This window comes from Nomascus leucogenys, chromosome 13 (genome assembly GCF_006542625.1).
Source record: "Nomascus leucogenys isolate Asia chromosome 13, Asia_NLE_v1, whole genome shotgun sequence".
Classification (NCBI taxonomy): domain Eukaryota; kingdom Metazoa; phylum Chordata; class Mammalia; order Primates; family Hylobatidae; genus Nomascus; species Nomascus leucogenys.
In genome coordinates this window covers 30,451,796-30,470,652 of record NC_044393.1, presented here as the reverse complement: position 1 = coordinate 30,470,652, position 18,857 = coordinate 30,451,796, and the positions used below count along the sequence as shown (strand labels likewise).

The following is an 18,857-nucleotide window of genomic DNA, read 5'->3' as shown; positions in this document are numbered from 1 at the left end:
ACTCCCGGATTCAAGTGATTCTCCTGCCCCAGCCTCCCAAGTAGCTGGGACTAAAGGCACGCGCCACCGCACCGGGCTAATTTTTGTATTTTTATTTATTTATTTTTTTAGTAGAGATAGGGTTTCACCTTATCGGCCAGACTGGTCTTCAAACTCCTGACCTCATGATCCTCCCGCCTCGGCCTCCCAAAGTGCTAGGATTACAGGCTTGAGCCACCGCGCCCGGCCCTAATTTTTGTGTTTTTAGTAGAGACAGCGTTTCGCCACATTGGCCAGGTTAGTCTCGAAGTTCTGACCTCAGGTAATCCACCCTCCTCGGCCTCCCAAAGTGTTAAGTTTATAGGCCTGAGCCACAGTGCCCGGCCTACTTTTTATTTTTATTTATTTATTTTTTTAATAGAGACGCTAGTCTCAAACTCCTGAGCTCAAGTGACTCTCCTTTGGCCTCCCAAAGTATACTAGGATTACAGGCATGGGCCACCACACCCCGCCAAATTACGAATATTATGATGATGAAATTTTAGGCATTTAGAATACTTCAGGCCAAAAACACTTTGAGCGAGGGGGCTCGCTCAAAGGCATGCGCAAAAGCCATCAGGCCTGTACCTGGAGAACTCAGGTGAGACGTTGCCACTCATTGTAATCCCTCCCCCTAGGACTCCGCCCCCGAGCCTGGGCCACTGCCCTGGCTACACCGGGAAGCCTGGAGCCAGAAAGAGGGCCGTGCGCGTGACGGGCGCGCGTGACGCCGAGGGGGCAGGTCTGAGAAGCAGGCTGCGCCGGGATTCGGCGGTCGGTTCCCGCGGAAGGGGCGGGTCAGGTTAGGGGGCGGTGCTTAATGGGAGCTGGTCTTGGGGCCGGGCTTCCGCGTGCGTTGGCCTGGCGGCGAGAGCGCGCGGCGGGGGCGTGCCCGGCGGGCGGGGCGGGGCCAGCCGGGGGCGGGGCGGCGCGCGGCCTAACGGCGGCTGCGACGGCGACGGCTATAGCAGCGGTGGTGGTGTCTGGTTAGCTCGGCGGCTGCAGATCTCGCGGCGACGCCTGCGAGGGACCCGGGCCGCGGGTCGAGGCGGGCGGCGCCTACGAGGGACCCGTGTCGCGGGTAGAGGCGGGCGGCGCGCGGTGGCGGCGCTCGGCGATGGTAGGCGTCCCTGGAGCGGCCGCCTTCCAGCGTAAGTGGGGCGTGAATGCGGGCGGCCGAGGGGGGCGTGTGAAGGCCTGCGGCTCCACAGGCGCGGTGATTCCGAGTGCCCCGGGCGCGAGGCCGGGAGTGGAAACTGAGGCCCGAAGCGGGGCGGCGGATCCAAGGTCACGCAGCGGGGTGGGCCTTCCCGGGCTCCTGAGGCCACCTCGTCGCTTCCTGCGCCGCCCGAAGAGCTCGGGGCTCCCGGTGTGAGGGAAACTGTGGGGCCCGCGGCCTCGGAGCTTAGGCCGAGCCGGCGTGCATGGGACTTGCCGGCGGGCGAGAATCATTTTGTTCTCCTGGCGCTGGGGCCACGAAGTCCGGCTCCTGGGGAAATACTACACCCGCCCGATGTTGAGGGTTGGAGGAGATGAGAATGGCCCTTCGGATGGCCTGTTTGAGCGCAGGCTCAGGAGTTGGCTACCTGGGTTCACATCCAGGCTTCCTCATTTAGGTTGTGACCTTGGCTCTCCCGGTCGCCTCAGTTCCCCCATCTGCAAAATGGGGATGTGGAGCGGGTTCCCTCCCTCCCCAAGGGTTCTTGGGTTTCGTGAGGCTAGTAAAACGCTTGACACCGACCCTGGCACACACACAACTGTGAAAACTGTCATTATTGTAATCATCCTTTATTAATCTGATCCAGTGTGCAGCGCACTCGGAAAAGTCCGAAATTAGGCTCTAGCCATGTATTTAAGATTTTGTTTTGTTGTCTATTAGTCCTGCTCCATGATCTAATTGTTATTCTTACTTCCATGTAGCCATTCCAGCATTTATCTAGTGTTCCTCCTTGATGTGTGAGATCCTTGGGGGAAGGGTGGCTTCTCTGAATAAGAACAATAAAATTTTAATTGTTTTTCATTATTGTAATTATAATAGCCAACATTTTTTTGAGCACCAGACATTTTGCATTCTATTCACCTAATATTTATTAAATCATGCAGTAAGTTTAAAAATACCATTCCAGGCCCTGGGAATACAACAATAAACAAGATAGACCGAACTGGGGTTTTGAGTTTAGTTAGGAGAGGGAGAGACATAGTAAATGAGGAAACAGATAAACATGTTTTGCATGTTTTTTTATTGTTTAATCTTGGTGACATCCTAAGTAAGACATTATTTGAGGATGCCCATTTTGCAGAGGATGAAACTGAGTAACAGAAGGTACTCTGAGTACTAGTCTCAGCTGATATCCTTAAACACGTGAAAGGGAGGCTTTACGCTTCTTTTTTTTTGCACCCATTAAATGTTGGATTGAAGATAGAAAAAGTAGATACACCCAGCTTGCAGTTACTGCTTTTGATGGTTTGATCCATTCCTCATGAAATTTCCAACTAAAGAGGCAGATAGTGATTACTCTTTTAGGCTTGCAAAGGTACAGCATCTCTGTAAAATGAAAGGCTGTTTTTTTTTTTTTTTTTTTTTTGGAGACGAAATCTTGCTCTGTCACCCAGACTGGAGTGCAGGGGCGTGATCTCGGCTCATTGCAACCTCTGCCTCCTGGGTTCAAGCTATTCTCCTGTCTCAGCCTCCCAAGTAGCTGGGAGTACAGGCGTATGTCACCACGCCCGGGCCAATTTTTTTATTTTATTTTATTATTATTATTTTTTGAGACGGAGTTTTGTTCTTGTTGCCCAGGCTGGAGTGCAATAGTACAATCTCAGCTCACTGCAACCTCTCCCCGCCCCAGGTTCAAGCGATTCTCCTGCCTCAGCCTCCAGAGTAGCTGGGATTACAGGCGCCTGCCGCCACACCTGGCTAATTTTTTGCATTTTTAGTAGAGACGGTTTTACCATGTTGGCCAGGCTGGTCACGAACTCCTGACCTCAGATGATCCATCTGCCACGGCCTCTCAAAGTGCTGGGATTAGAGGCATGAGCCACCGCGCCCGGCCCTAATTTTTATATTTTTAGTAGAGACAGGGTTTTACCATATTGGTCAGGCTGGTCTCGAACTCCTGACTTCAGGTAATTCACCCAACCTCAGCCTCCCAAAGTGCTGGGATTACGAGTGTGAGTCACCGAGCCTGGCCAGAAAGGACTTTTTATTAAAAATTGGGGGGCTGTTCTGCCTGTGAAGTAGCCTTCCTTTGTTTCTTTACTTCCATAATAAACTTGCTTTCACTTAAAAAGATTGTGTCCAAATTTCTTTTGTGTAGTATTTAGTTTAAAATATGCCCAAAAGTACAACTTTTGCTTTTGTTATGTAACTACATTTTTGTTTTCTTTTTTCCTTTTTTTGAGACAGTCTTTCTCTGTCACCCAGGCTGGAGTGCAGTGGCGTCATCATGGCTCGCAGCAGCCTCAACCTTCTGGGTTCAAGCGATTCTCCTGCCTCAGCCTCTTGAGTAGCTGGGACTGTGGGCGCCACCACACCCAGCTAATTTTTTTATTTTTTGTAGAGATGGGGTCTTGCTTTGTTGCCCATGCTAGTCTGGAAGTCCTGGGCTTGAGTAATCCTCCTTCCTCAGCCATCCAAATTGCTGGGATTAAAGTCATGAGCCACTTTGCCTGGCCTTTTTTAGTGTTTCTAAGAGAATTCTGTATTACATTCCCAGACAGTACACTTGGTGTAGTACTCAACCTCCTGAGGAGCTGGGATTACAGGTGCTCACCAGCATGCCTGGCTAGTTTTTTTTTGTATTTTTTGTAGAGACGGGGTTTCACCATGTTTTGGCTAGGCTCCTGACCTCAAGTGATCTGCCTGCCTCAGCCTCCCAAAGTTCTGGGATTACAAGTGTGAGCCTCTGCACCCGTCCTTGATTGAAGTTTTTTTTTTTTTTTTTTTTTTTTTTGAGACGGAGTTTCGCTCTTGTTGCTCAGGCTGGAGTGCAGTGGCATGATCTCGGCACACTGCAACCTCCGCCTCCTGGGTTCAAGCAGTTCTCCTGCCTCAGCTTCTCAAGTAGCTGGTGTTACAGGTGCATGCCACCACGTCCTGCTAATTTTTGTATTTTTAGTAGAGATGGGGTTTCACTACATTGGCCAGGCTGGTCTCGAACGCCTGACCTCAGGTGATCTGCCCACCTTGGCCTCCCAAAATGCTGGGATTACAGGCATGAGTCACCGCACCTGGCCTTGATTGAAGTTTTTAACTGGCATGCTGGGAAAGAGAATATAGGAGTTCAGTCTTAAAATCGGTGCTTCAACCCCTGAGCCAGAGTACTTGGGGAAGTAGTCTAGAACTGTGGCCTCACATGTTTGTTTTTTCTTTTTTTAAAACTGAGGTGGGGTCTTGCTCTGTTGTCCAGGCTTTGTTGCCCAGTGAGCATAGCTTCTGCAGCCTCTTATCTCTGGGGCTCAAGTGAGCCTCCCACCTCAGCCTTCCTAGTAGCTGTGACTACAGGCATGTATTACCATGCCCGGCTAATTGTTTAAAAAGTTTTGTAGACATGGGGTTTCACTGTGTTGCCCAGGCTGGTCTTGAACTGCTGGGCTGAAGTGATCCTCCTGCCTCAGCTTCCCAGTGTTGGTAATAGAGGCATGAGCCACCATACCTGGCCACCTAAAATGTTTTTAGTGTTCATTCCATCAGTAAATAGGGTTGAGTATAGGCCGGGCACGGTGGCTCACGCTTGTAATCCCAGCACTTTGGGAGGCCGAGGCGGGCGGATCACAAGGTCAGGAGATAGAGACCACGGTGAAACCCCGTCTCTACTAAAAATACAAAAAAAAAAAATTAGCCGGGCGTGGTGGCGGGCGCCTGTAGTCCCAGCTACTCGGGAAGCTGAGGCAGGAGAATGGCGTGAACCCGGGAGGCGGAGCTTGCAGTGAGCCGAGATCGCGCCACTGCACTCTAGCCTGGGCGACAGAGCGAGACTCCGTCTCAAAAAAAAAAAATAGGGTTGAGTGTGCACACACATTCTATGAATGTTATTTATTTTTCTTTTTTTTGAGACGGAGTCTCGCTCTGTCACCCAGGCTGGAGTGCAGTGGCGCGATCTCGGCTCACTACAAGCTCCGCCTCCCGGGCTCACGCCATTCTCCTGCCTCAGCCTCTCCGAGTAGCTGGGACTACAGGCACCCACCACCACGCCTGGCTAATTTTTTGTATTTTTAGTAGAGACGGGGTTTCACCGTGGTCTCGATCTCCTGACCTCGTGATCTGCCCGCCTCGGCCTCCCAAAGTGCTGGGATTACAGGCGTGAGCCACCGCGCCCGGCCATCTTACTGTATTTTTAAAATTTTTGTTTGTTAATTTTGAAACCAGGTTATGAGACCAACTTTTGTATTTTTGGTAGAGACAGGGTTTCTTCATGTTGCGCAGGCTGGTCTAGAACTCCTAGGCTCAAGTGATCCACCTGCCTTGGCCTCCCAATGTGCTGCCATTACAGGCATGAGCCACTGTGCCTGGCCCAGTTAATTTTCTTTCTTTCTCTTTTTTTTTTTTTTTTTTTTTGAGATGGAGTTTCCCTTTTGTTGCCCAGGCTGGAGTGCAGTGGTGCAGTCTCGGCTCACTGCAACCTCCGCCTCCCAGGGTCAAGCCATTCTCCTGCCTCAGCTTCCCAAGTCGCTGGGTTTACAGGCATGTGCCACCACGCCTGGCTAATTTTTGTATTTTTAGTGGAGATGGGGTTTCATCATGTTGGCCAGGCTGGTCTCGAACTCCTGACCTTGGGTGATCCGCCCGCCTCGGCCTCCCAAAGTGCTGGGATTATAGGTGTGAGCCACCGTGCCCAGCCCGACCTAGTTTTCTTATATACAGAATCAGAAAATCAGCAGAGGTTGGGCGTGATGGTGGTGCCACTCAGCTGTAGTCCCAGTTACTCGGAAGGCTGAGGTAGGAGGATCTGAGGTAGGAGGATCGCTTGCGCCCAGGTGTTGGAAGCTGCAGTGATAGTGCCACTGCACTCCAGCCTGAGTGACAGAGAGAGACCCTGTCTCAATAAAAAGTAATAATGGCCAGGCACAGTGGCTCACACCTGTAACCCCAGCACTTTGGGAGGCCGAGGCGGGTGTATCACCTGAGGTCAGGAGTTCGAGACCAGCCTGGCCAACATGGCAAAACCCCGTCTCTTCTAAAAATACAAAAATGAGCCAGGTCTGGTGGCGGGTGCCTATCATCTCAGCTTCTCAGGAGGCTGAGGCAAGAGAATTGCTTGAATCCAGGGGGCGGAAGGTTGCAGTGAGCTGAGATCACGCCACTTTATTCCAGCCTGGGCCAAAGAGTGAAACTCCGCCTAAAAAGAAAATAAATAATAATAAGCAGAGAGATTGACTTTAAGCTTGTTCTCAAGTGTTAAATGTTGTATAGGTTATGTGAATCCAGACTTTTAGGCAGGAAGGATGGTTTAAATGATAGTGCTTAATGAATGAGTGCAGCCCTGGGATCAAGATGAGTTAATTCACTAAATTCAGGGTAATGAAAATAGGAGGAAGAGGTGGGGAAGTAAGGTTTCTCACCTGCCAATTTTGTTCTCATTCCTTAGTTTTAGAGTATTGTTTTGAATCTCATAGAAAGTGACCATTCTTCTGAAAAGATTTACTTCAAATCCCTGAAAGCTTGGAGGCTAATGAAGAAGAATCACTCTGGTTATTGTTTAGGCTTTGGTAAGATTACCAAGGAAGGGATCTCCTAATGCTGTACTAATAGTTTACATGTGCAACATGAGCTAGTGTTTGTACATGTGACAGACCCTGTCTCTGGATTTTATTAAGGCTGGTTAAGTAGCTTTTTGCCTCTGTCTCTGGTTTCTGTCTCTGGCCCCTTGAAGCTATCTGAAATTTTAGGAGTTGGGGTACCATAACTTGAACTTTTGAAATGAGTCAATAAGCAGATATGTCAACCGAGTATGACTTTAAGTCTAGTTGAGTTCTTTTTTTTTTTTTTTTTTTTTTGAGATGGAGTCTTGCTCTGTTGCCCAGGCTGGAGTGCAGTGGTGCAATCTTGGCTCACTGCAAGCTCCGCCTCCCAGTTTCACGCCATTCTCCTGCCTCAGCCTCCGGAGTAGCTGGGACTACAGGCACCCACCACCACGCCCGGCTAATTTTTTTGTATTTTTAGTAGAGATGGGGTTTCACCGTGGTCTCGATCTCCTGACTTCGTGATCCGCCCGCCTCGGCCTCCCAAAGTGCTGGGATTACAAGCGTGAGCCACCGCGCCCGTCCAAGTCTAGTTGAGTTCTTTTAAGAAAAAGTCTTGGCTAGATTTTCTGCTGGGCATTTTTTATGTACATCAATCATCTCATTTAATTATAGATCAAACTTGGGAGAGAGTGTCTCTGTTTTACTGATAAAGAAATCCTGGGCGACAGAGCGAGACTCCATCTCAGAAAAAAAAAAAAAAAGAAAAAAGAAATAAGAGTTAGAGAATTTAATAGTCCAAGGTCACACAGTTAATAAGTAGTAGATTCACTCTTCCTAACTAGTTTAATCTTGGTGTCAAGTTCATTCATTATACATTGAGTGTCGAAAAACCCATGTGCAGTGGTGTGATCTTGGCTCACTGCAACCTCCACCACCGAGGTTCAAGCAGTTCTGTGCCTCAGCCTCCCAAGCAACTGGGACTACAGGCGCCCGCCACCACACGTGGCTAATTTTTGTATTTTTAGTAAAGTCGGGGTTTCATCATCTTGGCCAGGCTGGTCTTGAACTCCTGACTTGTGATCTACCTGCCTCTGCCTCCCAAAGTGCTGGGATTACAGGCGTGAGCCACCGCGCCTAGCCAAAAACCCACTTTTTTTAACCGTCTATCACATGGCTTCTTTTTGCTAGACTAGGGGTTTTTAGACATGTGTTCTAGAGGAGCCCAGAGCTTCCTGAAGATAATTGATTTCCCATAATCTTTCTTCAACTTTCTTCCCCCAACAACTCTTCTTATTTAAAAGAAGTCCAGGCCGGGCACGGTGGCTCACGTCTGTAATTCAAGCACTTTGGGAGGCTGAGGCTGGTGGATCAGCTGAGGTTGGGAGCTCGAGACCAGCCTGACCAATATGGAGAAACCCCATCTCTAATAAAAATACAAAATTAGTCAGCCATGGTGGCGCATGCCTGTAATCCCAGCTACTTGGGAGGCTGAGGTGGGAGAATCACTTGCACCTGGGAGGCAGAGGTTGTAGTGAGCCAGGATCATGCCACTACACTCCAGCCTGGGCGACAGAGCAAGACTCTGTCTCAAAAAAATAAATAAAAATAAAAAAATAAAAAAAAGTCCAAATAATTGGGGTATGATTTAAAGATAGCTATATGAGACCTTGTTCAGAGGTATCCTAAGTTGGCCTTAGAGATGAATTAAAAAAATAAAAAGGCAACAGAAACTCTCAGCAGTCTTTAACAATTCATCCCATATGTTTCCTGATCTTAGCAGTGAAGCAGATGATGGCAGTGAACATCAAAAGCCCAAGAAATGTCCATGCTAATTTTGCATGGCTGTATGAGGAGCTGTCAAATATGGATCATCAAATATAGTATATAGACTATGCAATGAAGCTTTACTTTGCAATGTGGCTCTGTAAGATTTGATTTTACCGTTCTATTTTGTGTTGTAATTAAATGCAGAAATCAAAGTGTAAATTCAGAATAACCCAGAGCTTGGTATCCTTCTGTCTGAATTTATAGCTTTGGAGTTGGCTAGATCTTTCAGTCAAATTAGCTGATGGTGACAAATATGTAATGTGACCTCTGTAGCAGCTCCAGTGAAATGTTAATGTCAGGCATAGCACAGCTCCCTTGATACACTATTTTGACCTTTTCCTCTCTTACAAATGTTTCCCTTATTTCTTTGTTAATTTAGCCATCTCCATGCAGAGGTCTTGCCTGCTTTTAATTTTTCGAAGCCACATGAGAACAGATATTTAAACAACACAGATTTATTCATTTTGGCCTTATATCCCTAGAGCTACGCTAACTTTATGTCTGGGACTAAAGGTAGAAGTAGCTGAGATTAGGGAAATGCAGAATGGTGAGGGAGAAGTGCCGGGAGGGGTGATGGTTTTAGCTCCTGCATTCCCCAGGCAATTGCTTAAATTAAGCTCCCCATTAATTTTCCCTTGATAAGTTGGTCTGGCTAAGTAGTTGAAACTATATTCTTAGCCCTTCTTTTTTTTTTTTTTTTGAGACGGAGTTGCACTTTGTCGCCAGGCTGGAGTGCAGTGGTGCGATCTCGGCTCACTGCAACCCCCGACTCCCTGGTTCAAGTGATTGTCCTGCTGCAGCCTCCTGAGTACCTGGGATTACAGGCACATGCCACCACACCCAGCTAATTTTTGTATTTTTAGTAAAGACGGGGTTTCACCATGTTGGCCAGGATGGTCTGGATCTCCTGACCTCAGGTGATTCGCCTGCGTCAGCCTCACAAAGTGCTGGGATTACAGGCATGAGCCACTGCGCCTGGTCTAATTATAAAATTTTATTTAATTTTTTATTTTGTAGAGATGAGGTCTCACTTTGTTGCCCAGGCTGATCTCAAACTTCTGGGCTCAAGTTATTCTCCCACCTCAAGCTCCGAAAGTACTGGGATCACAGGCGCCAGCCGCCTTATGTGGCAGTAGCTGGGATTATAGACAAGCGTCAGCTAATTTTTGTTGTTGTTTCTGTCAGTCCTTCCTTGCTTATTAGTTAATATTCTTCTGCACAGCATTTTCTTATCTTTATATATATATGTATATCAATATGGATTTATGGATTCTTATTTTAATAATCTGTTACTGTCATTATTTGTTGTGTTCACATTGTTCCAGATTTGGCCAGTGAGATCCTCTTTGAGCTGGCTTTTGTGTCATTTTGACACGTTCCCACAGTTTTTAACTGCTTTTTTTGACGCACAAAAAAGGTGTTGTAGGCTTAGTTTCTGCTCTTCTTTTTTTTTTTTTTTTTTTTTTGTGACGGAGTCTCGCTCTGTTGCCCATGCTGGAGTGCAGTGGCGTGATCTCGGCTCACTGCAAGTTAGTTCCGCCTCCCAGGTTCACGCCATTCTCCTGCCTCAGCCTTCGGAGTAGCTGGGACCACAGGCACCCGCCAACACACCCGGCTAATTTTTTGTATTTTTAGTAGAGACGGGGTCTCACTGTGTTAGCCAGGATGGTCTCGATCTCCTGACCTTGTGATCTGCCTTTCTCGACCTCCTAAAGTGCTGGGATTACAGGCGTGAGCCACCGCGCCCGGCCTTCTTACCCTCTTCTTGGAATCGGCCATTTCTCCAAACTGTTTCTCTCCTAATTCCTTTCAGTGGAGAAAGTTATTTGGAAATCAAGATTTGGGTGCTGTGTGTGCTCATTGCTATTGGAATATTGTTTTTTAGAACCTCTTAATGGACAGAGCTAGAAAATATATACACAAACATACGTATACACACATATCAAAATATATATATCTAAATTTCTTTCTTTCTTTTTTTTTTTGAGATGGAGTCTCGCCCTGTCGCCCAGGCTGGAATGCAGTGGCACAGTCTCAGCTCACTGCAACCTCTGCCTCCCAGGTTCAAGCGATTCTCCTGCCTCAGCCTCCCGACTAGCTGGGATTACAGGCATCCGCCATCAGGCCCAGCTAATTTTTATATTTTTAGTAGAGATGGGGTTTCACCATGTTGACCAGGCTGGTCTTGAACTCCTGACCTTGTGATCCGCCCACCTCGGCCTCCCAAAGTGCTGTGTGAGCCCCCAACCTGGCAAATTATTTCTACGGTAACTATCTGTAATAAACACCATGAGTTCATACTAATACCTTTAATTCCAGTCCAATACCACAAAGTTCATTTAGGAAGAAAGTCATTTGTAACCTTTTCTCTTTTTTTTTTTTTTTGAGACGGAGTATTGCTCTGTCACCCAGGCTGGAATACAGTAGCTTGATCTCGGCTCACTGCAACATCCACCTCCTGGGTTTAAGCCATTCTCCTGTCTCAGCCTCCTGAGTAGCTGGGATTTCAGGCGCATGCCACCATGTCTGGCTAATTTTTGCATTTTTAGTAGAGACGGGGTTTCACCATATTGGCCAGGCTGGTCTTGAACTCCTGACCTCGTGATCCGCCCTCCTCGGCCTCCCAAAGTGCTGGGATTACAGGCGTGAGCCACCGCACCTGGCCATTTTGTGTGTGTTTTTAGGAAAAAATTTATTGTATAAAACTAGATACAGTGAAAAATATTCATTTTGTATGGTTTATTTATCTTTTTTTCTTGGTGCTTCTGTCTTGGCAGAGTCTCAGAATAACTTGAAATTCTTTTTAAATTTTTTGTTCATGACAGGGTCTTACTATGTTGCCCAGGCTGGTCTCGAACTCCTGGCCCAAGCGAATCTCCTGCCTCGATCTCGCAAAGTACTGGGATTCAGGCATATGCCACCATGCGTGGCCGAGATGTAATTTATATACAATCAAATTTACTTTTTTTTTTGTCAGTGGGTAGAGAAAAAAACTTGCTCTTTTTCATGGCATAGTTCTATTAGTTTTGTATTATTAGTGTGCAGTTGTAATCATCAATCCAGATAGAGATAATTTTCATTCTTCCTGTAAGTTTTCTCACACCCCTTTCTTTTCACCTAGCCCTTGGAAGCTACTAGTTTATACTGGTTTTTGTCACTCATAGTTTTATGGGGGTTTTTGTTTGCTTGTTTCTCTACTTTTTCTTTTCTATAGTGTCATATACATGGAATCATACAGTATGTAGCCTTTGTGTCTGAAGTGTTTCACTTACCGTAATGCTTTTGAGATTCATCCACATTGTGTCATGTATCTATAGGTTGTTCCTTTTCATTGTTGAGTAACATTATGTTATGTTCACCAGCTGATGGACATTTGAATTGTTTCCCATTTTGATGATTATGAATAAAGCTTTAAATATTCATATACAGTTCTGCATGTGGACATATGTTTTTATCTCTCTTGGATAAATACCTAGGCATGGGATTGCTGGGTTCTATGGTAATTTCATATTTAACTTTTTTTTTTTTTTTTTTTAAGACAGAGTCTTACTCTGTCACTTAGGCTGGAATGCAGTGGCATGGCTCATGGCAACCTCCGCCTCCTGAGTTTAAGCAAATTCTCCTGCCTCAGCCTACCGAGTAGCTGGGATTACAGGCGTGCACCACCACACTTGGCTAATTTTTGTATTTTTAGTAGAGATGGGGTTTCACCATGTTGGCCAGACTGTCTCGTGATCCACCCACCTTGGCCTCTGAAAGTGAAAGTGCTGGGATTAAAGGTGTGAGCCACCACGCCCAGCCTATGCTTAACTTTTTTAGAAACTGCCAAAGTTTTCCAGAATGGCTATACCATACCATTTTGCATTTCCACCAGTAATGTATGACAGTTTCACTTGCTTGTTGGTATTTTTGTTTTGTTTTGTTTTAGAATTAATTATTAAGGAAGCACCATATCTGGGTGAAATCGATTTTGGTCATCTCATTTCTACAATGAAAGGAATACTCTCTGTTACTTGTTTTAGAATGTAGGGTCCCTTGCTATTTATATTCTTTTGGGGTTAGTGCAGTTCTTATTTACACATCATTCGCAGAAATAATAGTAACTACCATTTGTGTATCAGAACAATTTTTTCACATATCTAATTTTTATAGCAATTAAGTAAGGTAGGTAGAAGTGTCCTCATCCTCTTAACTTCCATAAAGAGACTGGTTCCGGTAATCAGGTGATTTACTCACTGTCACACAGCTAGAATGTGAGAGTGTGGCTTTTTGGATTTGGAGCTGTGAGGGGACATTCTGTCTCTCTTTTAAGTAGAGGTGTAATAGAGGAAGATATGGGTGTCATCCCAGTCCTTTCTTTTACCTCAAATTCATAAGCAGTGCAGTCTTGAACAATTCATATTTGGATTTTGAGTTAATTTCATCTTTTCACCTGTCTACCTGAAAAGGTGAGAATCAGTTGAGGGACTGTTAAAGGATGTTTTGAACACTGTATGTTACCTCATGATTGATTTTATAGTACTCTCCGTTTGTAGTGGTTTCCATAGTTGTTTATGGGAACAAGTTTGCAGAAAAAAATGGTTGAATAGAAATAGAAGGGGTCGGCCGGGTGCAGTGGCTCACGCCTGTAATCCCACCACTTTGGGAGGCCGAGGCGGGCGAATCACTGGAGGTCAGGAGTTCGAGACCAGCCTCAACATGGAGAAACCCCCATCGCTGCTAAAAATACAAAATTAGCCAGGCGTGGTGGTGCATGCCTGTAATCCCAGCTACTCAGGAGGCTGAGGCAGGAGAATTACTTGAACCTGGGAGGCGGAGGGTGCAGTGAGCCGAGATCGCGCCATTGCACTCCAGCCTGGGCAACAAGAGCGAAACTCTGTTTCAAAAAAAAAGAAATAGAAGGGGTCAGGTGTGGTGGCTTAGGCTTGTAATACCAACAACACTTTGGGAGGCCGAGGCGCATGGATCACTTGAAATCAGGAGTTCAAGACCAGCCTGGCCAGCATGGGGAAACCCCGTCTCTACTATAGTATGAAAATTAGCCAGACTGGTGGCGCATGCCTGTAATCCTAGCTACTAGGGAGGCTGAGGCAGGAGAATTGCTTGAACCCAGAAGGTGGAAGTTGCAGTGAGCTGAAATCATGCCACTGCACTCCAACCTAGGGGACAGAGTAAGACTGTCTCAAAAAAAAAAAAAAAAAAAAAAAAGAAAGAACTAGAAGGGGCTGGGTGTAGTGGCTCAAGCCTATAATCCCAGCATTTTGAGAGGCCACGGTGGGAAAATTGCTTGAGTCCCGGAGTTTGAGACCACATTGGGCCAACACAGACCCTGTCTCTACAAGATAATAATAATAGTCATAATAATATAAATTAATACAAAAAAAAAGAAGCAATTTAATACAGGAGCTGAATAGCAAAATGGCCAGTACTACTACAATACACACAGAGACACAGGTCCCCGCTTTTTTCATATTTACTTTGTTTTATGTAATACATGAATACATTGAAAAAAATTAATACAGATAAAATAAAAATCCCCTTCCTACACTAAGTGAAACCATTAACAACTGTGTTATGGAGCTGTTAGATGCAGGGATTGCGCTAAGTGCCATAGGGCTGCCAAGGTAGGTAAGATTCAGTCCCGGTCCTCAGTGATTTTCTAGTTTTCCTTCTGTGCCCTAACAGTTTGTGGATAGCTCTTGTAATAAAAACTTCTAAATAGATGTTTTAAGTTTAGATAGTGATTAACCATCTTTTCCTCTTGTAATTGATGCCATCGAGAGTTCTATTGGGAAATAGTGAAACAAGGATTCTGGTTCAATCAATGGAGGCAGGGAATTTCTGAGGAAGGAGATGGGATGCCATCCATGCCTCAGAGCCACTGAGCACTTAGCTGCAGCTGTGGACAGCAACACTTGGCTAGCTGTGAGTTTTCTGTAGGTCTCTAAATAGTTCATGGTAATTTTGTGGATGTTGGACTCTGAGGAATGGTGTGGTCAATGGGGAAAATGTCCATAAAAACTGTAACTAGTAAGTAGCCATTTGGAATACTAAAATCAATTTCTGATTATGTGAATGTCCCTTTTTTGTAAATTATTTTAGCTTACTTGCCAGTTCAGTTTCTTGGTGTTACCCTGTTAGTTAAATTCAATATGTCATTTATTTAAGGGCCTGATATTTGTATTCTATTAGAAGGACAAACAGCTAATTATACTAGAAGGTGGACTATAATGAATTCTCATTACAGTGACTAAAAGTTACAGATTTTCTAGGATATTCTTGATTTCAAATATTTACTTTGACAAACGTTTATTGAATTCCTTGTATCAGATCCTGGGGGATATAAAGAGTTCTGAGGTCCTGGAGGACTATGTAGTCCAGTAAGGGAGATAGATTGATAGCTTCAGTACCAAATGCTAAGCAGTGTTAATGGCAAGTAACATCCTACCAAGGATGGGCATCTGACCTAATGTGTAAGTATGCATGTGTGGGTGTGTTTCGAAAAAGGCTTCTTAGAGAAAAAGATATCTGTTTTGAGCCAATCTGTTTTTCCTTACAACTTAAAAAAATAATTTTTGGACTGGCTATGTGTTTACCTAATTTAACATTTGAAACGAACAAAGAATATTTATTGAAGTTTCTCTCACCTCTGCACCAGCCAGTCTTTTCCCCTTCCTGGAAGCAGCTAGCTAGCATTACCATTTTTTTTCTGGACCCTTTTGATACATTCCTGTAGGCCATATAATGTCAGTAGGTAAAGAACTTCCTCATTTTGCATTGTATTTCATTGTATGACTGCACCATACTTTTTTCCCCCGTACTGCTGATGGACATTTACCTTTCAGTCCTTTGCTGTTGCAAACAATGCTGCATAACCTTGTAGAAATTGTCTTTTCATAGATCTGTAGATCTGCTAGAAGTAGAACTGCTGGGGTTAAGGGGTTTGCCTATTTGTGTAATTTTGATAGATGTTGCCAGAATACCCTCTGGAGAGTTATATCAGCTTTTATACTCTTACCAGCAAAGCATGACCCTAGTGAAGAATGGGTAGGAGATGGGTGAAGTTGAGGCTGGGTCAGGTTTATGAGTGTGAGGGGGACTGAAAGTAGTTATGTATTATTGAAGTGTGAAGTACTGGGTAAAGAGTAGCAGGAGATGAGAGTAGGAAGCAGACAGGGGCCAGGTCCCTTTGCCTTTGTGTTGTTTTTGTTTGTTTGATGGCCTCTCACTCTGTCGCCCAGGCTAGAGTGCAGTGGCGCAATCTCAGCCCACTGCAACCTCCGCCTCTCAGGTTCAAGTGATTCTCCTGCCTCAGCCTCCCGAGTAGCTGGGATTACAGGCATGCGCCACCACACCTGGCTAATTTTTGTGCTTTTGGTAGAGACGGAGTTTCGCCATGTTGCTCAGGCTGGTGTGGAACTCCTGGGCTCAAGTGATCTGCCCATCCCAGCCTGCCAAAGTGCTGGGACAACAGGTGTGAGCTGCTGCACCCCGCCTACCTTTGTTTTTATGCTTGTATTTTTTTTTTTTTTTTTTTTAGCTTTTAAGTTGAGGGCTACATGTGCAGATTTGTTACATAGGTAAACTAGTGTCATGGGGGTTTGTTGTACAGGTTATTTCCTCACCCAGGTATTAGTCTAGTACCTGTTAGTTATTTTTCCTGATCCTTTCCCTCTTCCCACCCTCCACCTTCCCATAGGCTCCAGTGTGTTTTGTTCCTCTCTTATATGTGTTCTCATCATTTAGCTCCCACTTGTAAGTGAAAACATGCGGTATTTGCTTTTCTTTTCCCGTGTTAGTTTGCTAAGGATAATGGCCTCCAGCTCCATCCATGTCCCTGCTGCAAAGGATGTGATCTTGTTCTTTTTTTTTTTTTTTTTTTTTTTTGAGACAGAGTCTCGCTCTGTTACCCAGGCTGGAATGCAGTGGCTCGATCTCAGCTCACTGCAAGCTCCACCTCCTGGGTTCACGCCATTCTCCTCCTGCCTCAGCCTCTCGGAGTAGCTGGGACTACAGGCGCCCACCACCACGCCCAGCTAATTTTTTTTTTTTTAGATGGAGTCTCGCTCTGTCGCCCAGGCTGGAGTGCAGTGGTGCAATCTCGGCTCACTGCAAGCTCCGCCTCCCGGGTTCATGCCATTCTCCTGCCTCAGCCTCTCCGAGTAGCTGGGACTACAGGCGCCCGCCACCATGCCCGGCTAATTTTTTGTATTTTTAGTAGAGATGGGGTTTCACTGTGGTCTCGATCTCCTGACCTTGTGATCTGCCCGCCTTGGCCTCCCAAAGTGCTGGGATTACAAGCGTGAGCCACTGCACCCGGCCTAATTTTTTTGTATTTTTAGTAGAGACAGGGTTTCACCGTGGTCTCGATCTCCTGACCTCGTGATCCGCCCGCCTGGGCCTCCCAAAGTACTGGGAGTACAAGCGTGAGCCACCGCGCCCGGCCGATCTTGTTCTTTTTTATTGCTGCATTTATAAGACAATAGGGGTTTATTTAAACTTCTGCTATCAGAAGTAGGAAATTGGGATCCCATTAGGGCTTAACTTAATTGGTTTGATTTCAGCTTTTTAGCTTGGAGGCTGCTGAAGAGTTAATTTATTGTATGAGAGTTTGGCCCTGTGTGGAGCACAAACTTACTTCTTTTAAATAAAGGATTTCTTTATACATTTATTCATTTGCCAGATCAGTCGTTTACATGTGAACCCTCTTCACAGTTAGTTATAGGGAAAACAAGCAGATAATTCATGCCAATTAAATATTACAATATGTCAGACTTGGCTGGGTGCGGTGGCTCACACCTGTAATCCCAGCACTTTGGAAGGCCAAGGTGGGCAGATCACCTGATGTCAGGAGTTCAAGACCAGCCTGGCCAACATGGTGAAATCCCTTATTTACTTACAAAAATTAGCTGGGTGTGGTGGCGCACGCCTGTAGTCCTAGCTACTTGGGAGGCTGAGGTAGGAGAATCACTTGAACTCTGGAGGTGGAGGTTGCAGTGAGTCAAGATTGCACCACTGCACTCCAGCCTAGGCGACACAGCGAGACTCCCTCTCAAAAAATAAAAAGAACACGACAGACTGATTCAGATCCCAAGATTAAGGGGGAAAACAAGGCTTCAGATTTTATTAAACTTATCCTAAAAATGATGTTTTTAAAAGGAAACCTTTGGGGAAATAATCTGTTGGTAACAGATGTCTAAGTTTTTCCTTGTTTAAAATGGTCCTGGCTGGGCACGGTGGCTCATGCCTGTAATCCCAGCAATTTGGGAGGCTGAGGTGGGTGGATTACCTGAGGTCAGGAGTTTGAGACCAGCCTGGCCCAATGTGGTGAAACCTCGTCTCTACCAAAAATACAAAAATTAGCTGAGTATGGTGGTGGGCTCCTGTAATCCTAGCTACTTGGGAGGCTGGGGCAAGAGAATCTCTTGAACCAGGGTGGCGGAGCTTGCAATGAACTGAGATCACACCACTGCAGTCCAGCCCGGGAGATAGAGTAAAACTCTTCTTTTTTTTTTTTTTTTTTAATACAAGTTCTAGGGTACATGTGCACAATGTGCAGTTTTGTTACATAGGTATACATGTGCCATGTTGGTTTGCTGCACCCATTAACTCGTCATTTACATTAGGTATTTCTCCTAATGCTATCCTGCCCCCCACCCCATGACAGGCCTCAGGGTGTGATGTTGCCCACTCTGCGTCCAAGTGTTCTCATTGTTCAGTTCCCACCTGTGAGTGAGAACATGCTGTGTTTGGTTTTCTGTCCTTGTGATAGTTTGCTCAGAATGATGGTTTCCAGCTGCATCCATGTCCCTACAAAGGACATGAACTCATCGTTTTTTATGGCTGCGTAGTATTCCATGGTGTATATGTGCCACTTTTTCTTTTTCTTTTTCTTTTTTTTGGAGACAGAGTCTCGTTCTGCCACCCAGACTGGAGTGCAGTGGCGCTATCTCAGCTCACTGCAAGCTCCACCTCCCGGGTTCGTGCCATTCTCCTGCCTCAGCCTCCTGAGTAGCTGGGACTACAGGTGCCCTCCACCACGCCCAGCTAATTTTTTTTTTATTTTTAGTAGAGACAGGGTTTCACCTGTTAGCCAGGATGGTCTCAATCTCCTGACCTCGTGATCCGTCCGCCTTGGCCTCCCAAAGTGCTGGGATTACAAGCGTGAGCCACCGTGCCCGGCCACATTTTCTTAATCTAGTCTATCATTGATGGACATTTGGGTTGGTTCCAAGTCTTTGCTATTGTGAATAGTGCCGCAATAAACATACTTGTGCATATGTCTTTATAGTAGCATGATTTATAATCCTTTGGGTATATGCCCAGTA

At 45.7% G+C, this 18,857-nt stretch overlaps 1 protein-coding gene across 2 annotated transcripts in view; it reads left to right on the top strand.

Moving 5' to 3' along the window:
• The first annotated feature begins 940 nt into the window (after nt 1-940).
• Nucleotides 941-18,857, top strand: part of CBFA2T2 (CBFA2/RUNX1 partner transcriptional co-repressor 2) — a 158,856-nt gene continuing 140,939 nt past the window's right edge. For both annotated transcript variants that reach the window (XM_003273537.4, XM_030825469.1), the window contains exon 1: nt 941-1,169. In XM_003273537.4, coding sequence (XP_003273585.1) covers nt 1,136-1,169 — 34 coding nt within the window. In that variant the 5' untranslated portion in view covers nt 941-1,135. The remainder of the gene's footprint in view (nt 1,170-18,857) is intronic.